The sequence below is a fragment of the Aplysia californica genome, unplaced genomic scaffold (genome assembly GCF_000002075.1).
Source record: "Aplysia californica isolate F4 #8 unplaced genomic scaffold, AplCal3.0 scaffold00052, whole genome shotgun sequence".
Classification (NCBI taxonomy): Eukaryota; Metazoa; Mollusca; class Gastropoda; order Aplysiida; family Aplysiidae; genus Aplysia; species Aplysia californica.
Window position 1 is genome coordinate 1,092,866 of NW_004797322.1, and position 13,941 is coordinate 1,106,806.

General features: G+C 39.8%; 1 protein-coding gene across 2 annotated transcripts in view; it reads right to left on the minus strand.

Annotated features, from left to right (window-relative positions):
* Positions 1-13,941, minus strand: part of LOC101863084 (influenza virus NS1A-binding protein homolog A) — a 64,870-nt gene that overhangs the window by 7,181 nt on the left and 43,748 nt on the right. For both annotated transcript variants that reach the window (XM_035968340.1, XM_005092758.3), the window contains exons 2-9: positions 12,508-13,332; positions 9,494-9,618; positions 6,283-6,411; positions 5,313-5,431; positions 4,582-4,701; positions 3,095-3,242; positions 1,707-1,982; positions 622-867 (exon numbers count right to left, since the gene is read on the minus strand). In XM_035968340.1, coding sequence (XP_035824233.1) covers positions 622-867; positions 1,707-1,982; positions 3,095-3,242; positions 4,582-4,701; positions 5,313-5,431; positions 6,283-6,411; positions 9,494-9,618; positions 12,508-13,316 — 1,972 coding nt within the window. In that variant the 5' untranslated portion in view covers positions 13,317-13,332. The remainder of the gene's footprint in view (positions 1-621; positions 868-1,706; positions 1,983-3,094; positions 3,243-4,581; positions 4,702-5,312; positions 5,432-6,282; positions 6,412-9,493; positions 9,619-12,507; positions 13,333-13,941) is intronic.

The window sequence follows — 13,941 nt, forward strand, 5'->3', positions numbered from 1 at the left end:
GGAAAAAAATATACTAAATCAACTTCAATCACCCTAATATTTCACACACAATGTGTTTAGTCATTACATGGACTACTACTGTTTACAGAATTCGAAAAAAATTGACAGTCTGTGAGATATTGCCATTTGAAAAAGGTCAGCAACGTGCACTTAAAAGTGGCTCGGATGAAATACCAAGACTCGTTCTCATTTCCCACTTTGTAACCATGTGCTTTTATGACTGCCAGAATATTTTGGTTTTGGTAAAACCAAAAGATAGACATAGCGCAACCAAACAAAATTAGTTTTGCCCACTGATCTAATACCATGAAGAAATTGGACTTTGGACTTGATAACAACACATGATAACACATGGCATATGTATAGTCTATTTCCATAATTCACAAAGATAAATGCGCTTTTCATGATTATTAGTAGCCCACAATAACATCAGAATATTTCCCTTTGTATGTGTAAGGGTCGGGTGGCTACAAATTTTAAAAAACATAGCACTAAATAATAAAACTCAACCTAGGCCCAAAGACTGATCACTGGCCCTTTATTTAACCTCGAAGTGCACCCACAGATGACAAGTCAAGGGACATAAAGGAACAAAGAAATAAACAATTTGTGTCCACTCACCATGGGACGATCGCTCCTTCAGCATACTGGCCACAAACTTCCACTTCTTTGCCACAGGGTCGTACCTGTCCACACATGAGAGTTCTTTCCATCCGTCCGAGCCTCCACACACGTAGATGTAGCCGTCCAACTCAGCCGCACTCACGCGACCTCGTGACACGTTCATGTCCGACAGAGAGGTCCAGTTGTTGTCCGTCACAGAGAAAGCCTCCACGCTGGACAGACACTCTCCTCTGTCATAACCACCTGTGAGGAGGACACCAATTATAAGAAAAATTACCCTTTGAGCACTCGACCCCCTGACTAATTCACATAACCAATTTACATAAAATGCATGTGGAGGTGAGCTTTCAGTGCACATAAGGAAAGCACTATATTAGTGCAAGCTCAAAGTATGCTTGGATCCACTGCATTAATTAAAATCATCCAAATTTGCTCAAGCTAGTTGTGAGTAACTTGTTACAAAATTTCAACAGGAATGTTTTTGTATCTCTCCAGGCTGAATGAACTAGGGGGTCTTTCTTTTCCTTTGCATAGTGTAGCCACACTGCACTGAATTAAAATGAGCTTTTATTTTCTGTTATCTGTTCTTATATTTTAAAAAACTACACTAGACATTGATAGAGATGACACTAATTCAGATCCCAAAAGGGGCTTCATAGAAGTTAGGATCAATTTATCAGTTTACGTAGCTTTCCTCTCAGTTGAGCTGGAACAAAATTAGTGAGTAGAAAGTGCCAGAAAACACTTACTAAAACTATAAATTGACTCTTTGTTTTCATTTATCTTCACTGTATTCAAAGATTTACATTTCTAAACACAGTCGAAATAGTCCAAGACATCCACCCATTGTCGAGTGAAAAAGTAGTGGTCTTAAACAGATGGGTGTATATTTCAGTGTCATTATAATATAGAAACAGTGCAAGGGGAAAGCTGGAAGTGGTCATTTGTACAGATGACTGTCTAGAGCAGGTGATCATTAGAGCAGACTCCACTACACTACACTCCAACTTAAATCATGGCAAGACCCAGAACAAAACTCAACAACTTTCTTTTCTCACAGAGAAGACATCAAAATCTCTCACCACACACGATGAGCTGATCTCCCAGAGCCACAGCTCCCATGGCACAACGGGCCATGCTCATTCCCTCCAGCGGGTTGATGGATGCCTTGCGGATTACAGGGCTGGACAGCAGTCCGTTAGCCGAACTGATGCCGTTGCAAGACAGAGGCGGGGAGTTGGGCCCTGAGCCAGAACCAGAACCGTTCGAGTCATTGTGGGCGGGTACTGGTGGACGTACGTGGACCGAGATAGCCATGAGATGTCCATCCAGGAGGGCGATGGCCAGGTAGGCATTTTCTGAAACACACCAGGTTTGACTTTAAATGGAGGGGCTGTTATGTACATAGTAATCAAGGCTGCTTACTATCCTTATGCTTATGAAAAAAGGGTAAGATCATTATTTTTTTTATTTCCTTGTTAAGTTTTTGTAAACAATGGCCAGTATCCAATACCAGTTTATCATAAAAAAGGAAAAAAAAAAAAAAAAGTCAAATATGAAAGGAGGAAGAAAAGTGAAAACCTTTCATTACCTTAACTAATGACAGACCTCTTTGTCTAATAGATTGGGCTAAGATCATCATCATCATCAAGGCAGTGCTGAGTCAAAAGCTCAAAATCTTGAATACAGTAAGTACCATATGTGTCACGACATGGTGGAATCAAGCATTTGTTATTTTTTGGGCATATGGAGTTATTGGTATCATCATAAAGCTTGTTCCTTTGTGTTGCATTTGGCGATTAAAATACCAATCTACCTTAAATAAAAGTCAAGATATTCGCGATTGAAGGAGGTAGGGGTCACTTTGGGTCAAAGTAAAATTAGCTAGAAAATGGCAGTCAAAGGCTGGCGACTTCCAAAGCTTGAATGCTCTTGGAAACTGCAAATTTACATTTTTAGGGCCCTTTGATCAATGCTTTTGTGTAAAACACACACAAAAAGGTGTTCCTAAATGGACATAGAAAGATGGTGTTGAGCCAAAAAAGAAAATTAGAAAAAAATAGTCCCACTGCCAGAAAAATGCCGGTTTTCTTGATTACATTATTTTGACAAGCGTCTGATTCACCAAGCTACCTCACATAATGTGGCATCATCGTGAAATCAGGTGCTCATCTTTCAGCAGTTTGAGAAATATGCCATGAGATAGAGGGAATTACTTCACAGAAGACAAACAGAGTAGGTCCAAAGCTCTAAAGTTCAAACTGATGTAACATGAGACAGAGTAATATATTTCATGGGAGTCATACAGAATAAACTCCTCAATTATTGAGAAAAATCTCTTCCAAGATGCCACAAGTTCTATCAAAAGAACTCAATATAGGTCATGCATGTGCCAACAATCCATGAATCTGGCAGAGACTAAGACGAACAAGTGATTCTCTCCTTAACAAAAAAACGCTGAGACACATACCATTCGTCCTGCAAGTGGCAACGATAGACCACTCTCTCTCAGCCACCGACAGAGCTTCCTCTGGGTTCAGACTGAATTTATGAAATGGCTGAGGTCCGTTACCACTGGGGGCACAGCGCTGACTGCCACCTTTGGAATTGGTTTTACTCTGAGGACAGGAGAAAAAGACTTTTTACCTTTTTGTTTTCATGATAATTCAAACATTTTAAGAAACTGCTTCTATAAAACTCTTTAAAAACTTTCACAGGGTTATGATATTTCTTCACCCCTTTCAATACCAACTCAAAAGGAAGGCATTTATGTTTAGTTTTCATTTCCCCTCATTATGAAAGAAAATCAATACTGCTCAAGTGTAACTAAATTTAAATCAATTCACGTTGACTTTCAACTGCAACAACATTCATCAGGAAAAATATTGGGAGCCTGGATTATCCGAATACCTATTGCAGTTTCCCCATAACGTGCAAAAAGTGACAATTTAGCTTTTCACTGGCTGTGAAATTGTAATGCTGACATCTGACATCAGTTTCTACTGCCTGCTCAACACCAGCTGTCACATCCCAGCTGTCATTGACACAATGACTACAATAAATGGTAATGGGGCTTTCGCATAGTAAATGAATGCGTGATGGGGTGTTATTACCATTTATAACCTGTTGTGCTAAACAGAATTATTCATCATCTCTCTTTTTCTCTCTCTCTTTCTCTCTCTCTCCCTTTCTCTCTCTCCCTCTCTCTCTCTCTCTCTCTCTCTCTCTCTCTCTCTCTCTCCTATTCTCAAGAAGGGAATAAGCCTTGTCATATTCAAAGGAGTTAAAGCAATAAAATAAGAAATTTCAGGTCAATCATCTGTTGAAAAGTATACTGTTTAAAATGTTAAAAATTGGAACATTCTAACGGAACTACGCGAGGGTAAGTTACTGTGACTGGTTTGTCGAAATAACACGAGGAGCCCCAGGGTATACAATCCACCAAGGTGAGGTGGAGGGGGCGGGAGATGGGGAGGAATGGAGGAGAGATGGAGGAGGAGGGACAGAGGAGAGATGGAGGAGGGACGGGGGAGAGATAAACAGAGTTTAACAGCTGGCAAAGCACTCGAGCATTGTCATCCTCATATGTCTGTACACATTGCCTACCAAGTACTCACTGGCAGCTGGGTGAGCAAATGAGTCATGTCAGCTGGTAGAATACCTTGCCAGTAGTTACAACACCTTACCCAGCCAAGCCAGGTATGGCACCCACAATGCTACAACTGAGGACCAATCACTTTATCAACTAGAAAAGGAAGTGTGCACCACCCCCATCTTTTCTCTCATGTACAAACAAACAACAAGGTGGAAACTGGAGACTAGAACAAAACATCTTAAAGCTTTCAAAGTCATTTATCTCCATCAAAGTCTGAGTCTGCTTCATGCAATATCTCAGTGCTCTTTCCAAAGGCTCCCTATATTAAGCCTCAGATATACAAGAAAAGCCCAATGCCTCACCCTTCTCCGAGCCATTATCTTGTAGTCTTGCACCATGTCATCGTCACTACTCAAGACGGTGTCCTCAACGTCAGCACAGTCCCGTAGTGTGTTGTCCGACTCCAGGTACAGTACATTTACCTAGTACAACACAATATATACATATTAAAAATCATTTGTATGTCATACAGTTTCTCTTAATTAGACTTGAAAGCAAATTTTTTTTCTGAAGGCTGAATTTATTCAATTTCTCTTAAGCAACTGGCTTATGCAATACGCTAAAATATTAAATGAGCGCGAGCCCAGCACCGAATGGAAGAAAAAGTTAAGCTGCAAAACTTGAAGAAAAAACTGGGTGCTTGGACAAAAATCAAAGGGTTAACAAAACAGTGAATCAACTCCAGGAACACTGTTCTTCCTGATATAACATTCTCATTTCGTCGCCCAGCTGTAAAAATGTACTGAGTCCAAAATTTTGAATCTTTTTTTTATTTAGCAGTTTCTGTAATTGTGACTTCGGTTGCAGGTGCTCAAAAAATATTTTGCTGCCATATATAATGAAATTCTAAATGTTGAAAAAAATTGAGGAAAAAGACATAATTATGGCACAAAGAATGAAACAGTTGTTTTTCTTCTCTCCTGAAATATTTAGCATTTTCAGTTTAGTGCAATTGAACATTTCACTGATGATGTTCTTTGCAAACTATCAAACACATTGATCCAGGAAAAATTTGTGACAAGAGAATGCTCACCTTCTCTGTGAGTCTTTCCATCTTGGGCTTCAGATCGTTCAGATTATTCTTGGCCCAGTCCAAAACGAGAGAGAACAGACGCCTCTCCATCGTCTCATCCTTGATGTTCTCATCCAGACCTGACAGAGAAAGAGATCAACAGCCTCATAATAAATCACCTCTTATCTTCACCATCATCTTTCATATCATTGCTGCAACGCAGTAAAAAAAAAACGGAGACCGGAATTTTTCTATTTTGGAAATGTCAAGTATTTATTTATGAAGTTATCCAATATTCAATCTTTCCAGATTCATCAAGAACATTATTTTCATAACCATCTTTATCATCACTCTTCTCACACAAAGTAAGCTGTTCATATTCAAAACCTTCATCATAATATTTATTTTCATTCTTTCCTACTGACTATTTTGCAATTTTTCTGTCCACGTCATTTTAAGCACAGATTAAATACTTAGTGGTGTTTCTTTCCCTCACATGCTACTAAAATGTATTCTTCATTTCAAAGTTTTCTTTTTGCAGTCATAGTTGTTTTTGCTATAGATGGTATCATTTTTTCTTTGGTGTTTTAATAAGTAAATAAAAGTATGTCCATCAGTCGACAGGAGAGCTTCGCAGTCACAACTGTTTTCCTATCAAACAAAAAACAGAAACCTGCAGGTAGAATTTTCTCACTAAAAAACATATATTTGAAATCTGCGGATAGAATTGTCTCACTATAAAACACAAAGTGGAAATCTGCAGATAGAATAATGTCCCTATAAAACACAAAGTAGAAACCTACAGATAGAATCATTTCACTACCTAACACATAGTACAAACCTGCCGATAGGTTTTCTTGCTATCAAACACAAAGTAAAAAAGAAGTTGTACCAACAACCTCTACCTGAAAATAGAATTTTCTCGCTATCAAAGTAGAAATCGGTAAAAAGAATCATCTTACTTTCAACATGGAGTAGAAAGAAGACCTACCAACAACCTCCACCTGCAGATCAGTGAGTCCAAAGAAAGATCTGCTGCTCATAATGTCTGCCAGGTTACACCTGATATACTCATCCACTGCTTCTTTCATCTCTTTGTCTTTCAGGAGGCGACGAATACCTGTTGGATGGAGAGAAGAAAAGAGAAACAAGCTATAAGTATAAGACAACATACAATTCAAGATTTTCAGTGATTTCCATAAAGCCCTGTCAATGTCAGCACACTGGTTCGATGATCATTTCTCCGAGCTCAGTCCATTCCACTTTCATTGGTGTGGTATCATGGTGAAATCCGGCACTTGTCAAAATAATGAAATCAAAGAAATTAACACTTTTCAACTTTTCAAACTTAAAAAAAAAATGTCTGGCTTAAACGCACCTTTAATATCCATTAAAAACATACTGCTGTATGGATTTTACACACAAAAAAAGCCAATCAAATGCACCAAGAATGTAAATTTGCAGTTTTCAAGGTTTTTGAAAATAACCAGACTTTGACAGCTATTTCCATACTAATTTTACCTCTGTCATCAGGCAACCCGAACCTCCTTCAATTGCAAATATCTCACCTTCTTTTCATGATAGATAGGTATTTCTTTATCAAAAGCAAGACATATGAACATGCTTTAACTTTACGATGATATCAATTCAATAATTCCAAATGCTCAAAAACTGACAAGCACCTGATTCCACCATGTTGTGACACAAGTAACTAAACCACACACTTTCTCTGACAATAGAAACAAATCTGTTTCCATATTAGAAATTAAGTCTCTGTGTAGGGGATTTACAGCATGCAATAAACAATGTGGGTTAAAAAGTGCTGAGAAAAAGCAAATAAATGAACAACAGTTTGCAAAGAATTAGAACAAAGACATTCATTTCGATAAAGCCCAGATGTCTTCAGCCTGAAATAAATAAAATGATGAGTACACTATTCACTATTCCGAATTACATCCTGTTGGTCTGGATGAGAATGTAAATCAGGACAACTTGTGATGCATTATGGAATAAAGTAAGAGTACAGACATTTGCCTCTAAATGAGGAAAGTTTAAAAAATGACAGCCTGGTCCATAAAAGAAGCTGCCACAACAATATCTTGAAAAAGCAAAGACAAAATTTTATGTCTATACAAAAAAAGGTTTCACCTCACCCTGCCGTAAATACATCAAGAGGCCATCTGACAAAGAGTTCGACACAAATACAGCTAAAAAAAACAAGTTATTGAAATCCCCTCCAAGGCATTGAATAGTTCCTACTTCTGACACGAGAAGCATGAGGATTTTAGAATACAAACCTGTAATAGGCAAAAGAGAAAAAGACAGTTTTAATTGCAAAGAAATGATGTAGAAGAGGAAACAATCAGACTGTCTGGGTATATTTTAAACACCTGCATTCTGTCCCTGTGGAACTTTATTCACATAACGAAGGACATCGAAACATCTCAAAAGTTCTGACATACCTGATTCTGTATGGTTCAAATTTGTCCTCAGTCACAAGGGGTGTTAGCTTCTCTTTTCAACGCACAAAAAGCTTATGACTAAGCCCTTAACTTTGAGTAACACAAAAAAAGTAAAAAGGCAATGCTAAATAGATATATATATATATATTAAGACAAAAAAAGCATTCACATTTCTGAAAAAAAGGATTTAAAACCAGACTAATATAATATAATTATTCTTCAGCAAATTAAAAGGGAAGAAAGATAACAAGTGTGCAGAAACAAATGAGTACCTTGGGTATGCAACTGTAGAGACAGAGACAAAATTTCTTTTCTTATATACTTGCTTTATAAACTTTCTCTTTGCTCTGCAAAAAATGCGTTGTAGGAGCATAAACATTTTCAGTGACAGCGAAAACTTATATGAACTCAAAATAAAAATCTGCACAATATGCCGAAAAGGCAGGAAAAAAAACCATGGCAACCTGTTGAGTGATTGAGTGAGATCTGCCCTTCTACTTTTCTCCTTCTTTTGCTCCCTCAGCATACACATTACACGTCGCTACCATAGAATTACAAAGTCCTATCTGCTCAGCACCTAGTCTAGTTTTGAGAAATTTGACATTAAAAATTTCGAGTTTCACAACATCTCAAATTTTTTTTCATGCAATTCTTTGAATATCTTGATAACGAATCTGAGTAATCGTATAATTTTCATAGAGCAGCATTTCATTCCTGACATCATGGTCATAGTAGCTTAAAACGGTCAAAAATGTTGATTAGAATTTTGTAATTTTACAGTAGCGATGTGTCTGCAGTAGCCTCGGCTTTTGATACCTCTGAAACTTGATATATATATATAAATATTATAACTGTTGCAAGCCCCGTTGACATGACTGTGCGAAACACTGACAGTTGAAAACAAAAGAGAACAATGGAAATTATTTTGTGCAGGCATCCAGTACAAAAAACAAATGAAACAAGAATGGTGTGGTCATCGGTGTCTCACCTGGATCAAGGGGGTGGTGGGAGGGACTCCGCACCTTATATAGTCCTTCTAGCCTAGGGGCTTTCTTTCAATCTTCAAGACTCCATCTTTTCTCCTTCTCTACTCCTCATCTGCTGTTTTGGATATTCAGAAGGGAGGAGCTGGTGAGTTCTTCAGTTTCATCTTTCCCATCAACTATTGCTTTTTTTTTTCATTTCTTTTCATCTTTAAACATTTCACAACACAAACCAAATAACAAAACAATCAATATGCTGCATTGTGGCCCTCAACGTTTGCCATCAGTGACTATATACACATCAATGTGCATCTTTTGACAATTGAGAATACTACCGATGTAGCTTCACTCCGCTTTGAAAATGAAAAATACTTTGTATGCCACTGAACAGTGTTCTCAAATAGTCAAAGACTGCTGAGAAGTGGCCAATGAAGTAGGAGATACACTACGTTTATTCTCTTAGCGCTCCAGCATTATCAATTTCATCCTTTATCCGTAAGAGAATGACAGAACTTGAAATATTGCATACTCAGTTCTGATGGCAAAGCTGACCTTGCACAACGTATGGTGCCATCATAACATTACTACAAATACATGTAACAGCAACACAGACCACAAAACGAACAAGACACAGGCAACAAAAGCAACAAGAGACAAAAAATGGGGCGGATCGTGGGGGTTCCTGATACATCATGTAGCTGGTCACCCCTCCGATCACCCACACCCCTAACGAGTCAAGCAGAAATTCGGCGGATACCTAGACAGTTAGCTGCAGTCAGGTGTTTCGCCAGAAAACCAGCACAAGCCCGAATGGCAGACTCCATTTTGAGAAGCAGAGCCGTGGTGTATACCACAGGGACGTCTGTCACAGGGACAAGCAGTCTGGAACAAAACAAACAAGGTAATTGTCAAAACAATGCAGGGGAAAATGTACATGCAGTATGTAGCCAACAGTCGAAATAACCTAAAATGGCAAATAGCGATCCGGCTATCCGTTGTTACGGAGAAAAAGGGTGCTTATCTTAGGCAAGTGACCGTCATACACAACGTCACTAAAATGTTAAAAAATACATAAAGAAGACAATGGGAAGTGATTGTCTTATACAGGTGGCCATTAGAGCAGGTTCCACTCTGTGTGTGTGTGTGTGTATGTGTGTATGTGTGTGTGTGTGTGTGTGTGTGTCAGTGTGTCGGTGTGTGTGTGTGTGTGTGTGTCAGTGTGTGTGCGTGTGTGTATGTGTGTGTGTGTGTGTGTGTGTGTGTGTGTGTGTGTGTGTGTGTGTGTGTGTGTGTGTGTCCATGAATTATGAATCACATAATACAGGTTGTAAAAAGATAGGACCCATTCAAAGGTCAGCAACTCAGTCATCTTTGTACCAATGTCAACAAAATTGTTCAATGTTCTACCAAGATGATGTCAAAATTGACAATATGAAGAACCCACCATCAACGCACACCCAACATATGACAAATGATCTACCTAAAGTATGTAAAAAATAAAATAACAACAATACGAACAACCAAAGCAGCAACAACAACAAAACTCTGCGCCAGCAAGAAACCTCTAAAAAATCGAAAAGATAGGCATGGCACTAATCAAATCGGGGCGTGGGACTGGCAGTACAAAGGTGGCCTACGTGTCTGGAGAACGCTCAGAATAATTAAGCCTATTATAAATATTGCGGTATAGAGAAACTCAGTCCTGCTGACTTCACTGGTGACAATATGATCGATGCTGGAGAGCTGGAAATGGCGATATTTTTTTCCCCCCCAGAAAAATGAACACTTCAAGAATGTGACAGAGAATGGGGCGGATCGTGAGAATGTGTGTGTGTGTGGGGGGGGGGGGGGGGTCCGATCTGCAGAAATGACGGGAGGATAATAAAATGCAATATAATTATTTTATTCTTAATATAAATTTTTCATTCTGTTTTTAGATTTTGTACAAGACACTTTAGTTAGGGTTTTACGACACTTGCAACACAAACAGGTCATGTAAATGGCGAAGATGAGAGGTACGTTTAACTAGAAGGTGACATAGAAAGTAAAGAAGTAGGAGAGCTAAGGACGATAGATGTCTGATTTGAAACTCATAGAAAAGGAGAGACAATAGAGCATTATTCAACAACCACCTATAATATACCACGCCCTCCTAGACGCATATGAGATGAAAATGATTTCTTTTTAATTAAGCGGACCCCTTTCGAGGGCCAAAAAGGTGCGTGTGTGGGGGGGGGGGGTGAAACGGGGGGGGGCTTCTTTTTTTTTTTTTTTAGCTGAGAGCTAGATTGGAGGAGGGGAAAGGTGTGTCCTGGGTATTAAAGTGCTTCCTCGGGGTCAGATAGGCAGCTGTTTATGAGACGATGTCCTACACAAAAAATGAAAAGAACCAGAGCAGAAAGCAGGATGTATGGGCAACAGGTGGTGCAAAAATATCACCTCATGAACACGACTTACGACAAACAACGAGAAAAAACTCCAAAAACAAAAAAAAAGGACCCTCGATGAACCACGAGCACGAAGAACGCCAGGAATTCGAGAAATCCTGGGAGATCAAGTCTCTGGACAATAATAAATGGGAGAGACACAGCTTGCGGTGGAAAAAAAAAACCCAGTCGAGTGACATCTCAGGTGGCACCCGAACGAAAGCAGCTGGGAAAACAAACGGACGAGCTTCAGAACATTGTGCTATCGGCCTCATTAATTCATTCTTTTTATATGTACTGTTTTTGTCATTTTTTTTCTTTTTATTCGTTTTTAGAGCTGCCAGGCACTCACATACAAACACATACACACACACACACACACACACACACACACACACACACACACACACACACACACGTGCGCGCACACACAAACAAACAAACAGACAGACACACACACAGACAGACACAGGCATTCAAATACACACACATACACACACACACATACACACAGACACACATACACACAGACACACATACACAGACAAACACACATACACACACATTCAAACACACACACACACACACACACACACACACACACACACACACACACACACACACACATGCATGCAGACGCAGTCCAGAGACACTTTATTTTTTCTTTCACGTTCAACGTTATTAAAAAAAAAAAAAACAGGATTTGCCTGTATTGTACTTCATTGAATATGATTAACAATAATGCCATTGTATTGTATTATAGAAGCCCTATGCAGTTATTAGTGACAAATCTGATGTTGTTATTGCAGTTTTGGTGGAAATTAGTGTCTAAACAACTTATATTATTCAAAAGTAAAAATGCAAACTGGGCTTATTTTTTAAAAACTGAGTGGGGGGTGGTTTGTGGGTGCTCTGATGTGGCTAGCAGCTCCTTCCCGAAAACATCTGTGGTCCTTATCTATCCATCTTTTTTTTGTAAACTACTCTCTACCAATTCACCTCTAATCTACAACATTCATGTGACATGAACTGATTGCATTGCAAGAGCCATAAAACTCCTACTAAAAACAAAAAAAAACAAAAGGAAACAAAAACACAAAAAACAAAATCAAAAACCAAAACAAAACTCGATCAGAACTTATCTGGAGTAAACAAAAAACAAAACAAACAATTAATAGAATCAAAAACAAAGACAATAGTCAGTACGTAAACAAAAACAAGAAAAAACAAAACAAAACAAAACAAAACAAAAGCAGAAACAAAAAAAAAGAAACCAAAACAGAACAAAGAACCCCTCCCCAAAAAAAATAAAAAATAAAAAATAAAAAATAAAGTCCGAACTGACCTGCCCGTGTACATAAAGTCCAGCAGGTACTCGAAGCCGATCTGCGAGACGTCCTTGAGCTTGTACGTGGGCTGCAGCTCCTGCGTCTCCTCCAGGCACGCGAGGAAGTCGAAGAGGAAGGGGCTGGAGGCGGCCAGCACGGCGCGGTGCAGCGGGTACTCGCGCTCCTCCACCACCAGCGTCACGTCACAGAACTGGCCTTGGCGGCGCAGGCTGTTGACGCCGCACAGGAGCTGGCCCTGATGGCTCAGCTCGGTGATCTCCAGCTGGTCGCCTTCCTCTTCGTTTTCCGCCGGATTCGCGGTCGGAGTTGGGCTCACGCCTGGTGTCGTCAACGACAACGATGGCGATTGGTTCATGATCAGCGAGCGGTTCAGTTTGGAGGTGGGCGACGAATTATTGTGTTGTTGTTGTTGTTGTTTGTGTTGGTGGTGGTGGTGATGATGACGCGCTGCGCCGTTGCTCTTCGTCATGCTGTTTCCGTTCATAGTGACGTCGGTTCTGCTGCTGTTGTTGTTGTTGCTGCTGCTGCCGTTCTTGATAATGCTACTGCTGCTGCCGTTGCTGTTATTATTGTTACTTTGGCGGTGATTACTACTACTACTGCTACTACTACCACAGTTCGTCAAGGTGTTTTTGTTGTTGCTGTTGCTGCTGCTGAGCTGAGCAATGTTGCTTGCGCCCTGATGATGGAAGTTGGTCAGGTCTTTGCCAGAGGAGGACGGGGAAGGCGATGGGGTGGGAGGGGATGAGACTGACATCGTGGCACAGTGAGCCTGAGACCCTTCGCTAACTGCCAACAGTTTCATGAGGTATGCTTGGTATCTGAGAAAGAAGGAGAGAAAAAAAACCAATAGAATTATACATGATCAATTTCACAGTATAGCAGGAGACTACTCGACCAATGGCTTACTTCAACCGTTTTAACAGCAAAAAACAGATAGCATGGTACACTCTCTCTCTCTCTCTCTCTCTCTCTCTCTCTCTCTCTCTCTCTCTCTCTCTCAGCACTGATACCAAAGTTCATGAAAGCAGGCAGAAACACTATCCTAAAAGACAAGCGAGGAAAAGGGTGATTGGTTTAGTAAGAGTTTTACAGCACTTGCAACACAATAAGGTCATATTATAAGTGCCGAAGATTAGAGGTGTTACAAGAGAGAAACAAATCCACAAAAAAAGAAAGTGATTAGGACGATATATGTTTGATAGGAAAGAAGGAGCAAACCACACCAGACCACCCGCCAACCACCCACGAAAAGGGTGAGTGCTATTATTTCGGGAGGGGGGAGGGGTAACACAGTGTTGCCTACCAATCAACCCTCTTCTTAAGGCGCTTAGGTGAGAGGGATAAAAAAACCGACTCTGGAGACATGAGTCTCTTCAGAAAGGTCAGGTGTAAAGGCGGATCCGGATGGACTGATTTTCGAAAAAGAA